The sequence below is a fragment of the Passer montanus genome, unplaced genomic scaffold, assembly GCF_014805655.1.
Source record: "Passer montanus isolate IOZ18808 unplaced genomic scaffold, ASM1480565v1 scaffold78, whole genome shotgun sequence".
Taxonomy (NCBI): Eukaryota; Metazoa; Chordata; class Aves; order Passeriformes; family Passeridae; genus Passer; species Passer montanus.
This window is the reverse complement of record NW_024373034.1, coordinates 1,868,401-1,890,615: the sequence shown is the minus strand read 5'-3', so window position 1 is coordinate 1,890,615 and position 22,215 is coordinate 1,868,401. Positions and strand designations below refer to the sequence as shown.

At 38.7% G+C, this 22,215-nt stretch overlaps 1 protein-coding gene across 4 annotated transcripts in view; it reads right to left on the bottom strand.

Annotated features, from left to right (window-relative positions):
* FAM135B (family with sequence similarity 135 member B) overlaps positions 1-22,215 on the bottom strand; it is a 192,900-nt gene that overhangs the window by 124,291 nt on the left and 46,394 nt on the right. For all 4 annotated transcript variants that reach the window (XM_039731506.1, XM_039731505.1, XM_039731508.1 and 1 more), the window contains exon 2: positions 3,733-3,828. In XM_039731506.1, the coding sequence (XP_039587440.1) occupies positions 3,733-3,809 (77 nt within the window). In that variant the 5' untranslated portion in view covers positions 3,810-3,828. The remainder of the gene's footprint in view (positions 1-3,732; positions 3,829-22,215) is intronic.

Genomic DNA, 22,215 nt, shown 5'->3' with positions numbered 1-22,215 from the left:
TTTCCAGCAGCTCTGAATGCTACTGGTCCCTGGTCTGGTCCTTGTAGCATTTTGCAAGCTCTGAAACTACTCATCTTTTCTCCAGAGCAATGATGCATTCCTTTTAGAAGAAACTGGACTTCTTTTTCCCACTCATTTTTAATCACCACCATCCCTCACACACACAAACCACCAGTATAAGTGTCAGACACTTACAAATTGCAGCCTGGAGTTTGAAGATTGAGAAGAGTGGTAAGCAGTTGATTCAGCCCTGTGATCAGTGACCAGTGACTTACCTTGGTCCTAGTTTTATAACACATTGCTGCCAGAATCCTACCACAGGTCAGGCACTATTTCACCTTCTTTGTGCCCTCTCTTTCCTCACAAACTCCAAATATTACTCACTCCATGGATGCAGTAGTTGTGGGGTTAATTTTTTTTCTCAGTCAAATAGATTTTGAAAAGCTTTAAGAAAAAAAGGTGCAGAAGGATTGCTTCTGACAGAGCCAGACAAATCAATTAATTGATCTCCGGCAGTCAGGGATAATTTTATTTCCTACTCTATTAAGGAAAATCAGAATCAGTTAGCTAATTTCACTAGAGAAAATGTCACCAGTTATTAAGCAGCACATGATGGAAAGAATTAAAGATGGAAAACTCAAAAATGTTTTTCCTTCCAGAAACTGCATTACTTGTTACTCAACTTTTAGAACTCTGGCACCAAACAGCATTGCAAATCTTTTGGTTTGACCAAAAAAAAGGTTTTCTTCCCCTGTAGCATTTAACCTTTGATGTCTATAAATACTGACATGGTTATATTTGTGCTGCAGAAGAAGATATATTTAACAGTAACTGACCAAACTACCTGCAACACATAATTTACTGTCTGTTCCTGATATATGTTTGCCAAAAACATAAAACCATGACAAATGTTCACAAAAAAAAAATTCCTGATTTTTGTATAATAATTATTCATACAGGTATAGAAACATTATTCAAATAGCACAAGTTGTAGTTAAAATAGTTAAATATTTTAAGGAGCTTCCATTTCTCATGGGGAGGTAGAGGTGGCAACTGGCTGTGCATGCATACAGATTTCAAAAGAGCATCCAGTAAAATCAAAAATAGAACCAGGGCCATTACGAGCAGCCTAACACTTTAAAGCACTTTAAAGCCTAACACTTTAAAGACTTATGGACAGCAGATCATGTCCTTAATCAAGCTTGATTAACTATCACCCAGTGGCTCCAGAAGGGCTGATTCTTCCTAAATCATGTTGATTTATTCATTCCTTTATTTGAGTGGAGTGCTCTTCTTGAAAAGACTCGTGGCTGGCACAGCCACACTCTCCCAAAGGGCAATGCCTTCAGAAGGACAGTTAGCCAAGACTAAGTGTTTTGGGAAATATTGCCCTTATTTCTGCAGCTGCCAAGTTCCAAACCAGAAATTTCAGCCTTTTCAGTTAGGCATACAGGAGTAGGACTATTCTGTATTTGTGGGCATATTCAGGGGTTTTATTATGATTTTTTATTGTGTTTTTGTACTAAAGTATTAGGAGGGAAAATAGATGGCATAAATTATTATTAAGGCTCTTCATTTTTGTTCATACTTTTAAGGTAAAAAAAACACAGGCTGCTGGGTTCCCACAGAAAATAAGATGAATTTCAATTTCTCTGCTTTTCTGATAGACAACACTTCATAAATCACCTTTCTGACCTTCATCAGGACAGAATGATATTGATTCAATTTACAAGTCACTCAGAGAAGAAAAATGTTAGTTAAATAGAAAATACACATCATTCTTAATTCTACCATACTCTTATCTGTGGAGACCACATAAGTCCAAGACATCCCAGATGTCTATAGCCAATATCAACAATGGCAATATAAAAATGTCAAAATTAAAAGTGTCCCCAAGTTAAAATGAAATTTAGCAAGCTCATCCGTTCTTTCTTTTCACACGTTCGTGCTACAGTGAAAGGATCTGCTGAGGAGATGAAGTCAGCCAGAGGATAGTGACCAGCAAATATGGGACACAAGAATTTTGCTGGAAATCCAAAGATTTAAAAGATGGAAGGAAAGCAAATGTAATATTGTGCAGGATACACATAAACAAAAATTATTGCAAACAACTTAATGCAGTATAACCTATACTATCATGTGTTTAGAATATTAATCAGTAAAGCAAGGTAAGTACCAGTGGGGAAACAAGCAAAGGTAATTAGGAACTCATTAGTGTGACAGCTGAATATATTATCTGTGTTAGTGCTAGGCTTACCCCACACCAGAGATTTGATCTGACTGTCAAAGCCAAAGAAAGCATTTTACAGAAATGACTGAATACAAAATCAGACCAATACAAGAAAAAACAGGCAGATCATCACACTGGAACATGGAAATATTCCTGGCTAACCTGTGAACATCCTACTGTCTAAGTCCAAAAAAACACATAGCCCACAGATGGGAGTGGATTTTCAGCTGTGAGGAAGATCAAAGACATTACAGTGATCACCAGAAACCAAGGGAGAAAAATATCTATAGTTAGATTTTCCTTCTGTTATCATAAGGACCAGAATGCACGCGAGATTTTTTTTTTTTAGTAGCTTGGATAAACCAAACAGCTCAAGCATAGAGGTTTCTTTTTCAGTTTGACACCAGCACTTGACATAGTCAGCATACTCTCTAACATAAAGTTGGTGGATATTCTCTTGGAGAGAGCAACAGAATGACGGATGCCAGCTCTTAAAACAAATCGAGCTGTGTTTCCTTCATTCAAGTTCCCAGCATTTTTCCCACACAGTTCATCAAAGTAAATCAAATAACAAAATGCTTCTATACTGATGGAAACAGCTCTACCTAATCCATCCCAATACCTGACACAATTCCCTGGTTTTTGTGAGGGAAATGGTGCTTGAGATAGACAAATCAGCTCTGAACCACCTCTGTGCCAAGCCAAGGCTTGAAAGAAAACATTTAGTGTTCTGTAAATATCAGTTGTGGTAGGTGAAAGAAAACAGTATTCTTCTAGACCCACTGTTTTCCATTAAGTACCTTCTTTTAACCTGAGTGTCCTGGTCTCCCCCAAAAGTGCTTTTTTGTCTAATTTTTCTTCACTGAAGAACACCTGCAAGCTGAGCAACAGCTCACACCTGGCCAGGCTTCTTCGCAGACATCAGGTTTTTAAAAATCTACTAGGAAGAGTGGTGTAAAAATAATAGAGGCAAAAGTTTAACTAGACCAGAGCCGTACATCTTCTAATTTATGGAGATGTGAAAAATCAGTGTGGCCACCGGAAGCAGAGCTTTAGACAAATATGAATATTAATTTTCCCTTCAGAAGTGGTGGGATTCAGCTAACTTTCATTACAAGAATATAGTAATTAGATTTATGGCCCTAAAATGAAATTGTTTGCATTATAATTCAATGCAACTATCATTTACCACAGAGACTTAAAACCAGTCCAGAAGCATTTAAAACAGCCATTGTACTTATATCTGAACAAGGGCTTAAAATAATTTGGAGCATTACAACATTGTATTGCAAAAACAAGTCAGTCACTCTGAGTTTATAGTGAAAGTAATGTACATTGATCTTCCTTGACAGCAATAAAAGCCCAATGACATCCTCCTCTGCCCTGGAGATTGCATGAAATATAACTGCATTTGGCAGAAAAGAACCTGTTTTGCAATTTAACTCTTTTCTGTAGGTTGCACCTCTGTTGTCAGCTGCATATTAATGGAAACATCAACTCACCCCCTCTGGAAGAGGTCCACATTATGGAATTTGTGTAGCTCCACAGAAAACTCGACCGTTCCCTGAACCTCAGACATGGTTTTTTCAGGTCATCACCTAAATAACACATATATAAAGACATTGTAAACGTTTGAAGTATTTTACTTAATAAATCCATGAATGGATGATTTCATTTTAGTCGGAATCTTGGGGTTCATGCAAAGCTTGAAATTGACTGATATCAATTGGAATCTTTCCAATAACATAATTTGGCTCCATCTTCAGGAAAACTCACTAAAAGCAGGATCAAAGCAGTAATTAAGAGAGGTAAGAAGTCTAATTAAGCCTGAGGACAGAATGATAATATTATGAAAAGTATAAGAAGCAAAAAGTAAATAACATATTATGTGAAAGAATCTCAAAGCAAATTTTAATTAACTCTCTTGCTGCTCTTGTATGGGAAATTGATTTTTTTTCTTCTCATTTTATGAAATGGCAGATTTCCAGGGTCAGCACAGCTCATTTCTGTAAAAGCACAGGCCAAAAAGACAAGAACCCTAGATAGATGAGAGCAGAATTCAGATTTCTCTTTTTTTTGACCCCTCCTATGACTTAAATAAAGTCCCAGAAGGGAAGCTTCTGAGGGAATATGAATAATTTAAATCATAATGAATGGAAGATATTCTTTTAAAGAAAATGCTGACAGTCATGGCACCTAATAGGCCACAACAGTCAGATCAAGATTTTGAAGCATTACAGCCATTTACACAGTACATCCCATGTGCTTATTGAATCACAGAATAATTCCAGTTGGAAGGGACTTCAGGAGGTCATGCCTCACTCAAGGAAGCAACTTTCCAAACCAGCTCTATTTAATACACAAGTGTAGATCCTTAACATTTCTCTAATTATAGCAGAGGCAATCCAAGGACTTTTACAGCTTTTGGACAGATTTTCAATTATTTTTTTGCCCTTCCTTCTCTCCATCTCCCTCCTCCCCACCCCCCCCCTTCCTGCAAATGTACTTCTGGCAATCTGCCAAGCTGCCTGGAAATTTTCTGTAGGATCAATGAGAGGATAAAGATTAAATTTTTTTTCATTAACACATTCAGAAGCAACATTTTAGTTGTTGTTTGACAGCAGCCAAGTGCAGTCTCTGAGGAAGACTCATGTCAGGGCTCTTAACAATTCCCCTTTCTGTGACATACAGGGCATTAAAGGGATATGTAGCTCAGATGCAAAATGAAAAATTTCTCCAGAGGTGCTAATCAATAATTTTCATGGCACTCATAGATTTGGCTGTGTCCTTTAATGAAGCAGGAGTGAAGAGGGTTTTGATACATGAAGTCCTCACATAAGCATTAGGCTTTAGATTTCTCAAGGCTTGCTCCTGATTAGTAATTTTCCAACTGACTGGCTTATTACACTGATTATTTTAAACTAAGGTGTTTTTTTTTCTGGCTAACCTCTCAAGCACTACATTTTTTAAAAAATATTTCATTCCAGAGTTAAAAGGTTATTAATTTTTCATTCACCATCCTCAGACTTTGGAATGACAATAATGTGGTGTAAAATATATGTAATATATGTCTATAACTATGAGAAAGAAAAAGAAAATTGCTAAGCTACACATCTGATACACCTCTGAGGTAAGGAATTCTAGCTTGTGCCAGGTCATGATTTGGGTGTGCTGAAGGTATATTCAAACTCTAGTACTTGTCAGAGTAAATACAGACTAAACAAGGTTGGAGAAGATCCTTGAGATCATGGAGTCCAACCCAGCACCACCTTGTCAACCAGAACAAGGCCCTGAGTGCCCATCCAGTCTTTGATTAAACACCTCCTGGGACAGTGACTCCATCACCTCCCTGGGCAGCCCATTCCGATGCCCAATCACTCATTCTTCCTCATATCCAGCCTAAAGCTCCCCTGGTTCTGCTAAAGGCTGTGTCCCCTAGTCCTGCTGCTGCTGCCTGGGAGAAGAGACTGACCCCACGTGCTACACCCTCCTGCAGGGAGCTGTGGAGTGATGAGCTCTCCCCTGAGCCTCCTCTTCCCCAGGTTAAACACCCCCAGCTCCCTCAGATGCTCCTCTTAGGGTTTGTGTTGCAGACTCTTCACCAGCCTTGCTGCCCTTCTCTGGACCTGCTCCAGCACCTCAACATCCTTCCTAAACTGAGGGGTCAGAACTGGACACAGCACTCCAGCTACAGCCTAAGCACTAATGAGTACAGGGGAAGAAAAGTAATATTTTTTGTTCCCTTTGTCCCCCATTTCAACAGGAATGAAACTCACACTTTGTCCTTTTTCTTTTTGGCACAGATTAAGAAGGTGTACACAGTCTGTAGGTCATGGATATGACATATCCATCCACCAGGTTATGTGTGAGTGCCTGTGTGTGGTAGTCTTGCCTGAGTCAAAAAGCAGAGTGTGTGGGAAGCTAGTAGGAAACCATGCAAACCACAAAGCAATAGTCTGACAACATATTTAGTCTTGAGGAGAGTGCTAATTAAAAGAATTGCCTTTGGCAATATATCTGCATGTTGGGCTAAGGCATATTTCCCTAGACCAAAAGCTCAGGATCAAAGGAAACTCCATGCTTTTGAAGACACGAGTGTAGAGAAGAGAGGTGTGAATGTATGGCCAGCCAGTTCAACACACTACAAGTATTGTCAGAGACAGAAATGATGAGGTAAGTTAAGATTAACTAAGGAAAGGAAAAATTTAATACATTGAAATATGCACATAGGTTTTCTCTGTATTTGCACAGTATTTTTCAAGCTTTACATCTATCCAAAACAAATACAGAAATTATCCCAAAAACAAACAAAAAACCCCCAACAAACAAACAGAAAACAACCTGTTTCTGTAACTTTATTTCCCTCAGTGATCACCAGAATTTAAGTGTAGGCACCTGCTACACCAGTTAGAACTTCCATCCCCCCGAGAAGCACAGCAGAAGATCAGATCACCAGATCTACACCCCAGCACTAGAGGCTGGTACGGCAGGGAGCACCTCACAAGTACAAAAAGGGGCCTCTGGTGCACCTTATTTTATGGCACTTATCAAGGTTCAAAGAATCGTGCTTAGACACATCGTATAATTCTTCAAAGAAGCTATGAAATCTGACAAAATAGCTGCAGGCACCGCTGGATCAAGAAAATAAAGAAAATTAAGTCATTAAAATGATGCACTAATTTTTAACTTTTGTACCAGGTGCCTGCTTAAAGGAACCTTAGCAAACCTCTCCAAATGGGCTCATGAAGGACCTCTGATCAACCCTTGTGTGGGACAACCTTGGGTTATAAATAGAGCAATAGTTGCTAAAAATAATACTGAAGGTTACCATGACATCACTATTGTAAAGACAATAGGGAATGCTGCCAGTATTGAAGTATCCTCAGTTATCTAATGAGCAGTTTAAAGACAAATATAGAGGTCATATTTGAGAAGACTTTAGTATATTTGGATTTCTGAAATGTCTGTTTCTATATCAAGCTCCTTGCATTTTTCAAAAGAAACCTTAAGACAACACTAATAAATATCAATGCAAAGCTAATAAAACAGCATGGGAAGTGTTTTAGCCATCTGCTCCTGTGAAAGCAGTGCCATGGTCACCCTGGTCTCCCCAAAGCACTGGATGGCTTCAGATGGCACTGCCACTGTCACTGGCTGTGCTGTGCTGTCCTACACGCACCAGTGGCACCAGCCAGGTCACCAGTCTGACAGTTTGTCCTTCCAGCTAGAGTTGGTGTCCTGGCAAGGGACAGGCAATTTCAATTGTCACTTTACTTACAACAAGGACACATCAACTGAAAATCAGAATCCTTTATACAAATAAAGCCTATGAAAATTTATATATTTAAAGACTGGAGACTGTTTCACTTGCATTTTTAAAGGAAGGCTGGATTTTACCCCCCACATACCCATTGCTGTCAGGGGAAATACCTTCTGCATTGGAGACTATTCAAGAAGCTATACGGCTAAATGCAACCTTTTTAATTTACAATATTTGTACTTAATGGCATTTTAGAGATCCAGTCACCTGACCAAGCCCTCTGCCAGGAAGTAATTGGTTGATTATGTACCACAGACACCACTGTTAAAAACCTTGAAGATAAAAATGAATCTGACAATTCCCCACTGGAACAGCAATCAGTGACACCCAAAAAAAAGGGAGCTAGGGAAGGTGAGATGGGTAGAGAGCACATTGGATAGAAGGACAGGACACTACGTAATCTGACAGTTTGTAGACCTTCTAGCCTTTGCATAATTACATCCAAGCAAAAAAATCCCATATTTTTTAAATATAAACTACTTTTTCTTTTCTATTTTTGTTTTACCATTCTTAAGCATCTCTATTACAGAAATGGGTTTAGAAAAAGAGGAAAAAAAAAAGGAAAAATACACCAAGGGCAAAAGAATGAAATACCATGTGACCAAGAGCAATGACTCATGAACCTAGAAGCACTCATTTAGGAGAATACAGCAACCTTTCAAGAAACACAGCACATGCTATCTGCAGGATATCACCACTGTCCTTACTGGTTTTAAAGCATCTTTTATTTTATTGTGATTTTTTTTTTTTCAGAAGCTGGCACTTGTTTCAAGCTAGGCATTTATATCCTTTTTTTAAAGAAATTATTAGAAATTCCTTGATTAAGTGGATAAAGTCACAGTGTGATGACTTTATTTTCCTCTCCACTAATGCCTTGACCCACTGTACTTCTAAGTAAGAAAAATAAGAATACAATACAAGGAGAACAGTAAACACACACATATGCTCTGAGATGAGAGGATTAGAAGAAGCAAACTCCTTAGACAAAATCTCTTTTTCATATTGTTTTCCTTTTTAATTGCCCAGTTTCATGCAGCTGAACTGGATCCCAGTCCTTAAGGCAGTGATTGCATCTCAACAGGCTTGCACACACATATGCTCTGAGATGAGAGGATTAGAAGAAGCAAACTCCTTAGACAAAATCTCTTTTTCATATTGTTTTCCTTTTGAATTGCCCAGCTGAACTGGATGCCAGTCCTTAAGACAGTGATTGCATCTCAACAGGCTTGTCTGAGCATACATTAATTTCCTGAGACCAAGCATTCACAAATGTCAGTAAGTCCTTTCACTACAATGCTGTCATTAGCTGTTCTCCACTTTACAGAACCTGTCAGCTTTTCCTGCCAGCACATCAGCAAAATGAGAGAGGTGAGGTCTTCGCCTTCAAGGTGGTGTCGAAAGTTAACACCTCATTTTGTTAATAAATCAAGCCAGTATTCCTCTTCTAAGATTTTGGGTGGCAGTAAGACTTTTCCTTTACTCTTCAAAAGAAGCCAATCTAAGTAAAACTCTAAAGATACAAGAAATGACAAGGCTTGTCAATGCCATCAGTAGCCAAGTCTACCACTTGATCACAAGCCCATTTTTATATTAGCTCTCTTCCTGAATGTCCTGATGTGTCATAGACTCATTGAGCTATAAATAGCATCACTCACATGTTCCAAATCCCGATTCACCAGAGCCACTTCAGTCCTAGCAGCCTGGTCCACCTGCCCCTTGTTGTCATGTTCTCTCCAGTGTCACAAGTTCTAGGTACATTAGCATGTGCCCTCTGGCCAGTCCATGATCATACCCACATTTCCCAGGCACTCAGGATTTCCACCCTGAACCCGTTGCATTATCAGTGAAAGCCACTTGCTGCATGAAGCATCAGTTTCATGGAGGACACCCTCCCTTTGAATGTCCAGCTGACCCCAAAAAGCTGAGATGCAAAAATCACCTGTGCTTCAGCACCAACTATCTCTGAAGAGGCTGAAATTCCTTCATAAGTTGCTAATATTTCTTTCTCAGTTGGAGTGTAACAGGCTTTAGATCCCCCATATCCCCTGTTTCCAGGCCCTAGAGGCCAGCCTGGAGTCTCTCCAGGCTCTTTTGGCCAGGTGTTCCATCTGGAACATTATCCCTGTCTGGGTTATAAAGCACTTTATTTTTTACATCATGTCATGTCTGGACTGGCCCAAATTTTCACCCATTTAGTTTGTTCAAATGTTTGCTGCTTCTCAGCACCACTTTTAAGGTCTTTCTTCTTAGAAAATAGAGTGAGAGACTATAACCAGTATAGATCAGACTATAACCTGGAGCATGCATTCTCCAAAAATCCATGACACCTAAGAAATCTTGTGCTTCTGGTTTGTTAGTTGTTATTTTATTAATCACACCCCTTGAGATATGAAAATATCTACCTTGCTATTTTACTCCTACAATTTGAATTTTCATGTGCAGGTCCATATAAAACAGTATTTAGTTTTATAGCAGAAATAACCTTCAAAATTATCTGGATTATTCTTCTCTTTTCAGACACTTTCTCCTGCTGTGTTGCCCTACAAATGATGTCATCAATGTACTGCAGGTGTTGGGAACATACCCCTTGTTCCAGTGCAGTCTGTATCAATCCATGACAAATGGTAGGATTATGTTTTCACCTTCGGAATAGTCAATTCCAGGTGTGCTGGATAGGCCTCCATGTGAAAGCAAACTGTTCCACACCAAGGAGTCTCAATTGTCATATTCTCAGAGCTGTCTGTCCTGTTCATCAATAGTTGGTGCCTCTGTGTCTGTCCAGCTCATTGTCACCTGGCTGTGGGTCTATGATGTCAGTGCATCTCATGAATAATTTCACCACATGGACTGTGTGCACCAGAATTCACCCTCATCTCTGGATTCAGGTCATTCTAGATCACCTCCAACACAGCTGATTTCCTCAGATCCTGGATATCTCCTTCCATGTGTATCCATTTCGTTTGAGACTTTGCAAGTCTTTCCTTGAGGAAAACTGGATAAAGATTCTCCTCCCAAAGACTGAGGCTCCTTGTTAATTGTCCCTGTAATAGGGTACCAGAAGTACAAGCATGCCTTCAGGTCAGAGTCCAAATACCAGATTAAACTCGAGATCGGTGTTTTAGTACCAAACCTCCCAGGCAAAACATCACTAATGACTGCAGAGCACAGCAAACTGCAAAGCCAACACCAATCTACTAAAAAAAAAAAAAAAAAAAGTATGGCACAGATCGCACAGATCACAGAAATTGATATCAAGAACAGATGAATCAATATTGTGATCCACAAATGTTATATGTATATGTCTAGTATCTGATATGTATAATTCTGATATGCAGAATTATATGTATAATATATTTATAGTATGTATAATTTGATATGCTCTTATCAATCTATCATCTCAAGTTCTTAGAGCTCCAAAGGTGCTAAAAAGAAGTGTTGTAATTTAACCCCAGCTGGCAACTAGGAAACACACTCAATTCATTCACTTAGCCCCAGAAGGATATGGGGAAGAGACCTGGAAGTGTAAAAGTGAGGAAACATGTGTTGTGACAAGAATGGTTAGTAATTCAAATATAATATTATTAAAAAACATTAGTAATTAGAGTTTTGAAAAACAAAATAAAAAAAAGAGTTGATACCCAAAAAAAGAAAAAAATATGCAAATGAAAACAATTGCCCACCACCAACTGACCAGTGTCCAGCCAGCCCCTGAGCAGCAGCCCAGAACATCTTTCCCCCGAGTTTATCTGCTGTGGAGGATGAAATACAGTCTGGCATCTCCCTCTAGTCAGTTGGTGTCAGCTGTCCTGGCTGTGTCCCCTCCCAACCCCTTGTGCATCCCCAGCCTCCTCACTGGTGGAGTGGTGTAAAAGGCAGAAAAGTCCTTTACTCAGTGTAACCTCTGCTCAGCAGCGATGCAAACATCCCTGTGTTATCAACACTGTTTCCAGCAGAAATCTAACACAGCCCCATAGCAGCTACTGTGAAGAAAATTAATTCTCTCCCAGCTAAATCCATCACAGGAGACATGGTACACACACAGATGGTCTAAATGTTCTTCAAAGTTTTTCCAACCTAAATGATTCTATGATTTTATGATGTAAAACTCAGCCCAAAGACTTGTTAGTCTTGTTAGACTTTTGAGTCAATGCATGTTTGTGATTTTCTGTTTGTTCTCCTGTGTATTACAATTAAGACTTCAGTCTCAAGTCTTCCCTGGAAATCAAGTTACTTTCCTCCATGAGAACCTTCTAATGCTCTCTTAGTCATGGAAGTGTCAGGGATTCCTTTGTAAGGTCTCCAATCTTTACAACCACCTAACATTACCCAGCAGAATTTACAGAATGAGATAGCATCACAGATAATCCCTTGCGGCTCTTTTGATAAGGGTTTTAGGTTTCCAGTCTGCTATAATCCTTTGCATATTTTCTCCAGTATTGAAACCAAAGTAAAGATTTGTGATACAGGTACAAGGCACAAAACAAATACAAGGCATATAATCTTGCTCAGTCACATCTGTGTAACATGCTTGTTATCCAGTGCATAATCATTTAGCTGGGTTTAAAATTATAAAGACTAATTTAGTTTTTGTACTATAAAGAGCTAACTCAGTTTGGATGCAAGCCCTGAGAATAATCTTCCAATATTGCAAAAAAAAAAAAAAAGTTTGCTGTTTAATAGTCTCAGGAAAATCAATATTCAAAATTTTGTCAGATGCATTAGACATATGTTCACAGAGTGCAACACCATGAGTAACTTTTCCCAAGCTTCATTGATTGCTACCACTGAAATGTAATGAGTTAGAGACACAAATATTAAAAGATACTTTAAAAAATTACTCATAACCCAAAGAGTATTCAGAGTGGAGCACATAAGAAAATAGCTGTGCTATTTTATGGGGTTTTTTTTCCTCCATTTACAAACTCCAATGTGATTTGTCTTTTACCATTACAACTGAATTTCACAAAATACCAGCAGTATCAGTTCAGTGGAGGTAGATGCCCATTCAACCTCCAGCAACAAAATTAGTGTTAAAATTAAAACCACTTGAACCCCACATCTGAAAACTTTCACTCTAGATCAATAGCTTCAAATATATGGACCACATGGGGTAAAAACAGACTGTAACTACAGGATCCAAAGAAAATTACTCAGGAAAACAAGTCAACAACTTACTTCAATTCCTTTCACATTCTGTTTGTGAGACCAATCTACACTGGAGATTTTGTACAGGTCACCAGGTCCAAGAAGGCTGAGAAGCAAGTCTAGATTATACCTACCATAAACTGGTCATTTAAAGGGTATTTAGTTAGAGGAATAAATCTACTAAGAGAAAAACCCAAAAACACCAGGTTGTTCCAGAGGATTTTGGGGCAGAAATGAAGAGGGACAGAATAAATGTCAGGTGCCAGTGGGCTGCTCTTATGAGATATAAAGCCTTTGAGCTATTACACAGGATTAAATGTGAACACAGCTGTGCAAATTTAGGTCAGAGCATTCCAAAAAAAAAAAAAGAACGAAGAGCAGCCTCGATTTCTCCTCTGTTAGCACGTGCCTGTCAGGACACCAGTGCTGAGTTCAGCTCAACACAAATCAATATCTGCTTACACCAGTTAATAATAACCTGCTGTTGGTATTGTGCAAAAAATGAAGCAGCAGGGGAAATTCAGACAGAAGAGGAGGAAGAGCAAAACAGAAGGAAAAAGGAGATAATATAAACTTTCCCTTGGACTATCTTCCCACTGCTATATAATCCTCTCTTCTTCATGCCTTCCCTACCTGTTCCTTCTCTGACTTATTTTTCTTCTTTATGACCTTCAAAAGAAAAAAATATTTTAAAATTTTGTGCACAACTGAGAGCTTAAATTTCAGATTCCTCAGAACACCATCATCTTCAATCTTCAGCAGTTTTTGCATCTTATTCCCACTGTTCACCTCAGTCTTTTTTTCTGATCTTCCTGTTGTCAGTCTTAGAAACACAAAATGCATCAAAAGGCAGCAAGTTATTTGAAGCCTATTTAGGACACTCAGACAGAATTATCCATCATTCTCACATTTGACTGAGCTCTTCTTCCCTGTAAAAGGAGATATATTATTCTCAATCTGGGCTCTTTTGTTGGTTTCATACAGGAAATTAGGGCTCTTTAGGGGACTGACCTTATTTTATTTTCATGTACTCACAGAAGTCCCCCATAATTTATTTTTATAATTTTTTTTTATGTTCTACTCCAATTCACACCTGACTGAAGTCAAAACTGCTTGGACATAGGTGTGTATGAATTCTTTGGGAGTTTATCAGAATCTTTGGCCATATTCAGAATTTTGGCAAAAGCTATAGGTCAATTCTGTCTGTCTTATGAATGTTACCAGAACTTGACCAAGATCCTCCTTGTAAAAAGTCCTGTATCAGGTTCTGTAGGGCTGCAAAGGAGAGGTAAGAAGATGAATGAAATTCATCCTTTTGCAAGAGATATGGGACAGCCTGATGCATGAGTAAAGGAGCTCTCTGCTTTGGAGCACAAACTGTTAATAGAGACATCACCAAAGAATCCAGGTAGGAAACAGAGGGACTTGAACATCAGCCTGATGCTACAAACTAGTCACAGCTAATAAACTAGTGACAGTTATGACAGGGAAAGCCTACTGAGTTATATGTTTTCTTGGCACTGTTTTGACTGCATTTCCATTTCTGGTCATAAAAAATTTCATGGCACTGTCTAACTGAGCTGTAAACTCAGCTGTCCTTGTCAGACCTTTAATGCTTATTTTGCATTTTGCATGATCAAATTCACTGCAGAGTTTCTTGGACAAGGTATAGTCTCCTTCAAATGGTCTGAGGATGTTCTAAGTGGGCACATATTTCGCATCAACTGCATTAGATTATCCTTGTTTGTGAAAAATTTAAATCACAGACTCTTGCCCATGAGATTAATCTCACTAACTAGAAATGTCTTTATATATATGAGGTGTTTTTAGCCTCACGGTAGTCAGTAGGGATAGAGAAAATGCCTTCAACAGCATTCATGTCACCATTGCTGTTTCCAAGGGAGCTGAAAGCAACTTTCCTAGGTGCAGATGTATGAGAGCTAAGTACACATCTAGTTAGATGAATGTCAGTCATATCCAAATTCCACACATAAACAGGATTTTGAATGTGTGTGCAGAATCACTCATGGCAAGGGTGAGAGAGGTAGTATGTATGTATCTCTATATATACATTTTTACCTTATGTTGGATTTGCTTATATTGGAGGTCTTTTCTAACCTTAATGATTCTATGATTCTTATATGTGCTTAAAGAGGAAAAAGAAAAAAAAGCAAATCCTCAAAACTTGATGATACAATATTTTTTCCTTTCTTTTCTTTAAAACATTTTGCTTTCTTTCATACATGTGAAGAATCCAGCTGGAATCAACAGTCAGATTATCACTGGATGGAAAGGTGCTCAGCACTTAGGAGATAGGAAATGTCACAGATAAGGCTGGCCATGGAGTCTCCATTATCTCCTTACTTAATGCACATGGATCCTGTTATGATCAGACAATGATCAAAACCACTTCTGCCTCTTGCAGTGTTCAGGACATACAAGGTCTGGGAATTAATGTGGTTATTGCAGGTGAGGATTTTTGGCTTTTCAGACTTCAAAAGACGTCTTATAAGGGAGATACAATATTGTAAAAAAGAGACAACTCTGCTGATCCAAGAAAATATGTGCATATTAAGTCAGGTTCTCTGTTGTTTTGTTCTCTTGATACAAGTTTTGAGCAAGTTAAAGACTCTTAATGCAGCCCTTTATATTCAATAAAATTATCTGAGTTGCTAGAAAGGAAACACTGTCAGCAGATGTTAATATTTCATGTGGAGTCAGTGGAGCTATTGATGTTTGTAAGGAGCAATTGAATTGAGTGTTTGCAGTGCTGGACCAAAAAAGAGCAGCACAAAAGGTGTTGTACCCTCACACACTGAACAGGAACAGAATTCAGAGCTTTGGAAATCTGACAAGCAGTCGTGGTTCAATTACCATCTCCAGAAATGCTCAAAGGCTGGGACAGGGTGAGGAAATGTCCCTGGAAGTGTTCAAGGCCTGGCTGGATGGGGCTTGGAGCAACCTGGTCTAGGGAAAGGCGTCCCTGCCTGCAGCAAAAGGGTGGGAATGGATGATCTTTAAGGTCCCTTCTAATGCAAGTCATTCTATGATTCTAAAAAGATAAGGATGTTGGTGAGAAAACTTTGACAGACAGAGGTGATCAGAGCAGCATCAGCAGAAACAGTGTCTTGGTATTACTGGAAGAAAGAATATTTGCAATACTGAAATTAATACAATATGGATTTACTTTCAGGCTCACAAAAAAAAAAAAAGTTAAAAACAATTTTTTCATCACTGTCCTCAGTTGTAAAATATTTAACAAATTGTACACAAACTTTGAAGCAGACATTTATTACAGGGGCCATTGACTACAATAGTAAGTAAAGAAGTTGCAGATCATTTTCCATCATAAAGCTCTTTGGATAGGCAGTAACTATTGAACTGGGATGCAATTAAGGGAGGAACAGGTGCTGTTTTACAGCAGTGTGGTTTAAGTACAGGCAATAAAATATGCAGAGCCCTAATCAGAATTTTGACTAGTTTTAAGTGCCTGGGGCCATGTTGATATAAATAGCTGCATCAGGTTCTCCTATAGAGCAAGAGCTAAATTAAGTGGTTTACAAACAGAAGAAAAGACTGACTTATTGGTCATGGCACTGCTTGATCTGTGACAAAAATAGAAAGGGCCAACTGTGCCACTGCTAGACATGAAGTCAACACAACAGGGCCTGAGGTACAGCTGCTGAATACAGCAAGGCCAGCAGAGTCTATCAAAACAACAGGAAATATATTTCTTTCTCAAATTCAGCCCAGCATCTTGGCAAACTCCTCCAGAAGGTTTTGTGCAGCAAGTTTGCCTCACAGAAGGGCTGCATTTTTTTCTGAAGTCCATGACTCTTATTCCAGCTGCAGAACAGCTGTCCCTCAAGCTGTGCCTGTCATGCTAAAAGGATGCTGCTCAGTCATCTCAGGAAGCTAAGGTCCCTTCTCAAATGGGCAAAGGCTGGCAGAAGTTGTGGTGAGCTTTTGAGGTTCTGTTGGACATGGAGAGGGGTTTCCTTTTAAAGTATGGGGGCGCTGGCAACCTACTAATGGTGGAAAATTCCTGATTCTCAACAGCATCTGAGTGTTAGCTTGTGCTTAACACAGGTACTTGACTTGTAAATCAAACAGCATCTGAAGAGGAAGGTGAGATTTTAACAAAACAGAGATATCCAGCTTGGGGCTTTTCCCCTGAAATACTTTTTGTGTGTGCCCAAGTATTTCCAGCCAGGTAAACTTGGGCAACACAGACAGGGAGCTTTCTAGAAAGGCAGCCACTGATGTCACAGTCATATTTTCTGGAAAAAAGCCCAGGATTCCTCTCCTGGGAACCTGATAAGCTGCAGAGAGAAAGGAAAACAATATTATATAATTTGCTTCTCCTGTGTTTTGCTGCTTTGGAATGTGGTTGGAGATTGTTTATCCAACAGGTGATTGATTCATTGGTTTCATGTGAATTGCTTTGACTTAATGGCCAATCAGGCCAAGCAGTGTCAAGGCTCTGGAAAGAGTCACGAGTTTTTCATTAGTATCTTTGCAGCCTTCTGTAAGTATCCTTTCTGTATTATTTAGTATATTTTAGTATAGTATTTTTTAATATAATACAGTATCATAAAATAATAAAAATAATAAATTAGCCTTCTAAGAACATGGAGTCAGATTCATCATTCCTTCCTTCCTCTGGGAACCCTGCAAATACAATACACTGAGGCACCAATACCACCATCCTGCCTCCAGTGCCACCTCCATGTCCCCTGAAGTTCTGCTTTCCTGGCAGTGACTGTGAACAGACTGGATGTCCATGGCACACTGCAGGTGTACATAAGCCAGCAAGGAACTGGTCTTAGCAGTTTTCTGATGTAGCTGGTAGAAGAAATTTCATGTGGACATTCATACAAGAAACCCCATTCAGGCATAGAAATCTGGAGACTTTGGGGGGACAAGGCTGGACTGGTACCACAGCTGCATGCCATTGCAGTGAAGTTCTTCCCCTTAGATCCACTCCTGCTTCCTTCCTAATTTTGTTGTCAGACTATTGCTCCTGACAAACAAAATAAAGAAGGGCTAACCTGTTGGAATTTTTTGGGGTTTTTTTTAACCTCCTTTGTCAAAGCCCTATGCTCGCAGGGCACTCTATGCCTTATTGAAGAAATACTGTAATTTTGTTGTCAGACTGTTGCTCCTGACAAACAAAATAAAGAAGGGCCAACCTGTTGTATTGTTTTTTGGGTTTTTTTAACCTCCTTTGTCAAAGCTCTATGCTCACAGAGACACTCTATGCCTTATTGAAGAAATACTTAGAAAAACTAAGGGATGTTAAATTTTTATTTTTGGTCACTGCCACATAGCAGTACTGAGTGTTGTTTTTGTACAATATAGCCATTATGATCACTTTTACTAGTTTGTACAGCTTAAAACTAGTGATCTTGGAGCTTTATTTAATTTCTTTTTGGTTTAGGTGATGCAGACACACAATTTCAACCAGCAGCCAAATCAGACTGTGAACACACCAAATATTTCAATTTTGTAAATCTCCAACACTTCCCATATAAATATTTATACTCAAATAAACATAACATGAGAAAAGATTCTAGGAAATCACCAAATGAAAATTCTTCCCAAGGCAAAATATTGCAAATTTGAAAGTTGTGGAGTAATTTTTCATGTTACTTGCCTTTCCCACACTAAAATCCTGGTTTGTCACTCCAGGAATGAAGAAAGTTTTTCAGCACACTTTCTCATGTCTTTAGAACATTAGCTAGATTAGGTAGATTAGGCATCCAGATATTTTAATAAAGTTTCAGAAAAAATCAGATGGAAAGATGCAACTTTGTCTGGGAAAAATTAAATTAAACTGTTCTCTATTAGACCATTCTATATTATGTGGTATAATCTCAGCAAAATGAAGTAACAAACTCAACACCATGACAAATTTGCAGCCAGCAAAGGTGTAATTTTCTTACTTTTACTCCCATTTTGCTAATACACTGCACATCCAGGAACAAGAATATCTAAAGGAAAATATGTATCGCTCCAATATCTCGTGCAACACTAATTCCACAATCTCACACCAAGCTGCTGAGCTAAAAACTAAAACAAAACAGTTCCTAGTGCTCCTGACCAGGAGCTCTTTAAGAACAAAACACCAGAAACAGAGAAGTTGTCTATGAGAAGACGAAATTTCATCACTAAATTTCCATCTGGGACAGCATTTTGGATTAAACACTTATTCATAGAAGGAATCTTTTGCAAACAAGGTTGAGATGCAGCCCAAATTTTATGTTAAACAATACTAATCAGATTTCTATTGGCACATGGGAATTTATCGGATTATTTGTTTCTTTCCATCTTAAAATAAAATGTCATTTTGAAAATTATTGACAGCATTTCCTAATTAACTGAATTTTCCATAGAGGACTAGCCTCCAAATCCTGGCATTGCTAATTTTTGAGCTCCTTGTATTTACATACCTCACAGGGAACATCCATGATCTCATAGGAATGAAGACTCAGCTTATGAGAGGCACTAATTAACTAAAAAAATGTCAGGCTCAGATCAATCATCTATATTAAAACAAGCGGAGGATTTTCCCCCCCATCTCCAAACAAGACAGGTGTGAACTTGGAGTCAAGTGAATGAAGTTAACCAGAAAGCTGTAACAAAAAACAGGTACATCAACATCTAAATAAAAGTCCCTGCCATGTGAATATCCCTGTTCAGAAAATGTTTATTTAGTACAAATAACAGCACAAATCTTCTCTGTTCCTGTGGGATTTTCATAGCCTAGTTCTTGGCAACAGATTAATAATTCCTGGTGTCCCACAATCAAATTCTTAACCCTCATTGGTTTTGGGTTTTGTATTAGAAAATACAATCAACACAGAGAACATCAGAGCACTCAGTGCTATGTGCAGCTTCACAGACTTCAGCAAATGTCTCAGATTTCCTATGGCCTGATTTTACCTCTGCTGTAGAGGGTATAGACAATTTTAAAATTCAATATGACTTTTGTCAGAGGCATAATTTTATTTCCAGAACTCACGGTAGAAGTGATGATGGGCCTGCAGAGCTGAAATGAGCTGAAGCTACCTTCATGTGTGTATCTCAATTTGAATTTCAGACACTAGCTTGCTGTGCAAGCAAACATTTCAGTTTTGATCTGAAAATCAACAAAACACAAAGAACAGAGGGCCTCCAGGACCTTTTTGTTGCCTTTTATAAAGCAGTGGCATTTTTCTCCCATTTTGCCCCCCCGAGAATGCTTATATCTCTGTAAGACACTTTGGGCAAAGGGTAATTTAGGACGTCTTGCAGACTAAAATGCCAGAGTGTCAAAGTATTACTATTTTCACCCATAACACCAGACATGAAATTATTAAAGCTCTATTTTCAACAGCAATTAAACAGCTAGAGAGAAATTCTAAAGCCTAAACATAGATATCTAGTGTCATTTTACACTCCCTAAGATATAAATAAGGACAATTATTCCCAACTGTCAGTTTACCCACAATGTGGGAGAGTCCTGCTTTCTTTGGAAGAAGCAGCTCAATATCATATGAGTTATCTTAAAGCCCCTCAAATGACAACACACATTTATGATTAGGAGCTGAGTGTTTTCTCTAAAGTCTGCAAATAAATAGAACCTAGAAAGTGGTTGAACTCAGCCTGAAATAGCCACCCAAGTGAACTAATTCAGCCTCTACTGACTGCATCTCTTTTAGAAGTAATGGAACACTTGGATGGCTACACACAGTGCCTTAACAACAGAATGGAGGTGCCTCAATGTGGGAATTCATCCCATCCTCAAACTGAAACATATCTCACCTATTTTAGGTACATGCACAGGAGCTACTTGTCCACAAAAGGGGGGAAAAAAACAAAAAAACAAAAAGTAGTAGATTCCCCTGACCCCTTTCTCTACATCCATCCCACACTGAAATGGGTCACAGCACTTGTTTCCACAGATTAGCAGGAGAATCTCAGTGCTTATCCCTGATGTAGCTTCTCAAGGAGAGATGAGAAATCCCACCTCTGTAAAACGGGTATTGATCAAGATGTAGGTACCTGCCTCTCAGATGTACACCAGATATCCACACATATCTCCAGGCACTTAGGATTCATTTGGAACTTTAAATTTTAAATTCCTAGATTTCACTGCTCTCCAAAACACAACTAAACACAATCCCCTAAAAGGACTTAGAATTGCAAATTATATACTCATCAGAAAAAAGACTATTGCTAGGAATCTAAATGCAACTTTGGCCTGCAGATGTTATATCTCAAACAGAAAAATAAATAATAAAGATTTAAAAATTGATCCAAGACTTTTTTGTAGGGATGTCGGGTATGGACATCACACTGATAACTCTTGGATGTTTAAATGAAATTTTTATCATATTTATATTTTCCTAATTTCTAAGGGCTGAATGGAATAGAAAGGTAAGATTAAATAATCTCAGAAAATATCCCAGATTCAACAGCAATTATGCTATTAAACTAATTCCTGTCCACTCACAGGTAGAAGTTCCTTTCACCTAAGTGAAAGTCCCAACCTAAGTCCCAACTGCATTTTTTGCTTATAATTTTCCAATGCCACATAGTCTGTTTCAGACCAATTTCCGGTTTTGATGCTATAAAATATCTGTTTTCCTCAGTGGATAGAAAGTAATCAGATATATGTATACTGAAGAGCACTTTGGTGCTCCTCTGGGTTTAAGACATGTGAATTATTGTTGGAACAAAGCAGCAAAGCAGCAAGTCACTTCTTCCCCAGGAGTGATGGTCTGTCATCCTGGGCAAGAAAATATAGAGGGTTATTTTCTCCTACTCATGTTATCATCACCAACATCAGTTTTTAGTGCCTCACACAAGATCCCTATTTTGTAAAAGAAAAAAAAAAGATTAAAAATCTGAGAAAAATAGTGTGATACCAAGGGGAAAGCCTCAACACATCTTTGGAGTTTTAATCACAATCGTGAACTTGATGTATTGAAGAAACATTCATCCTGGATTTCTGGTTTCATCCTCCTATTAGCAGCCAGACATCCATGAAATGTAATTCTCACACAGTGCTGAAAATGAGGAAAACAGACTGTACACACAACTGTGGCAGGCACATGATTCCATTGGGCCATAAATAGCAAGTAGTGAAATGCTCTGTTCTTCTGCACTTGAACAAACATCACTGTGAAGCAGATGAAGACAGGAGACCCAAGTATTTACACTTGTGCCATGAGGAAAATGCAGTCGTGTTTCCACCCTGACAGCAGAGACAGATGATGGCAGAGCAATTCCTGAGTGTTCCATGGTTTATAACAGCTGAGCACCACACAGCCTGCTAGGCAAGAAAATAAAACTTGGGCCAGGACTGACATTTCCCCTGGTCTAGAATCTCACTCTGACCCTGCAAAGGAGGGTCAGTGTTGACTGGGGCAGGGTCCTGTTTGCAGGACTCAGCTCCCAGGATGAACCTGATTTAGGTTGCTCCAGCACTCCTTACTTCATATTTATATGCAGAAATGGGCCATCTGTGTGTCTT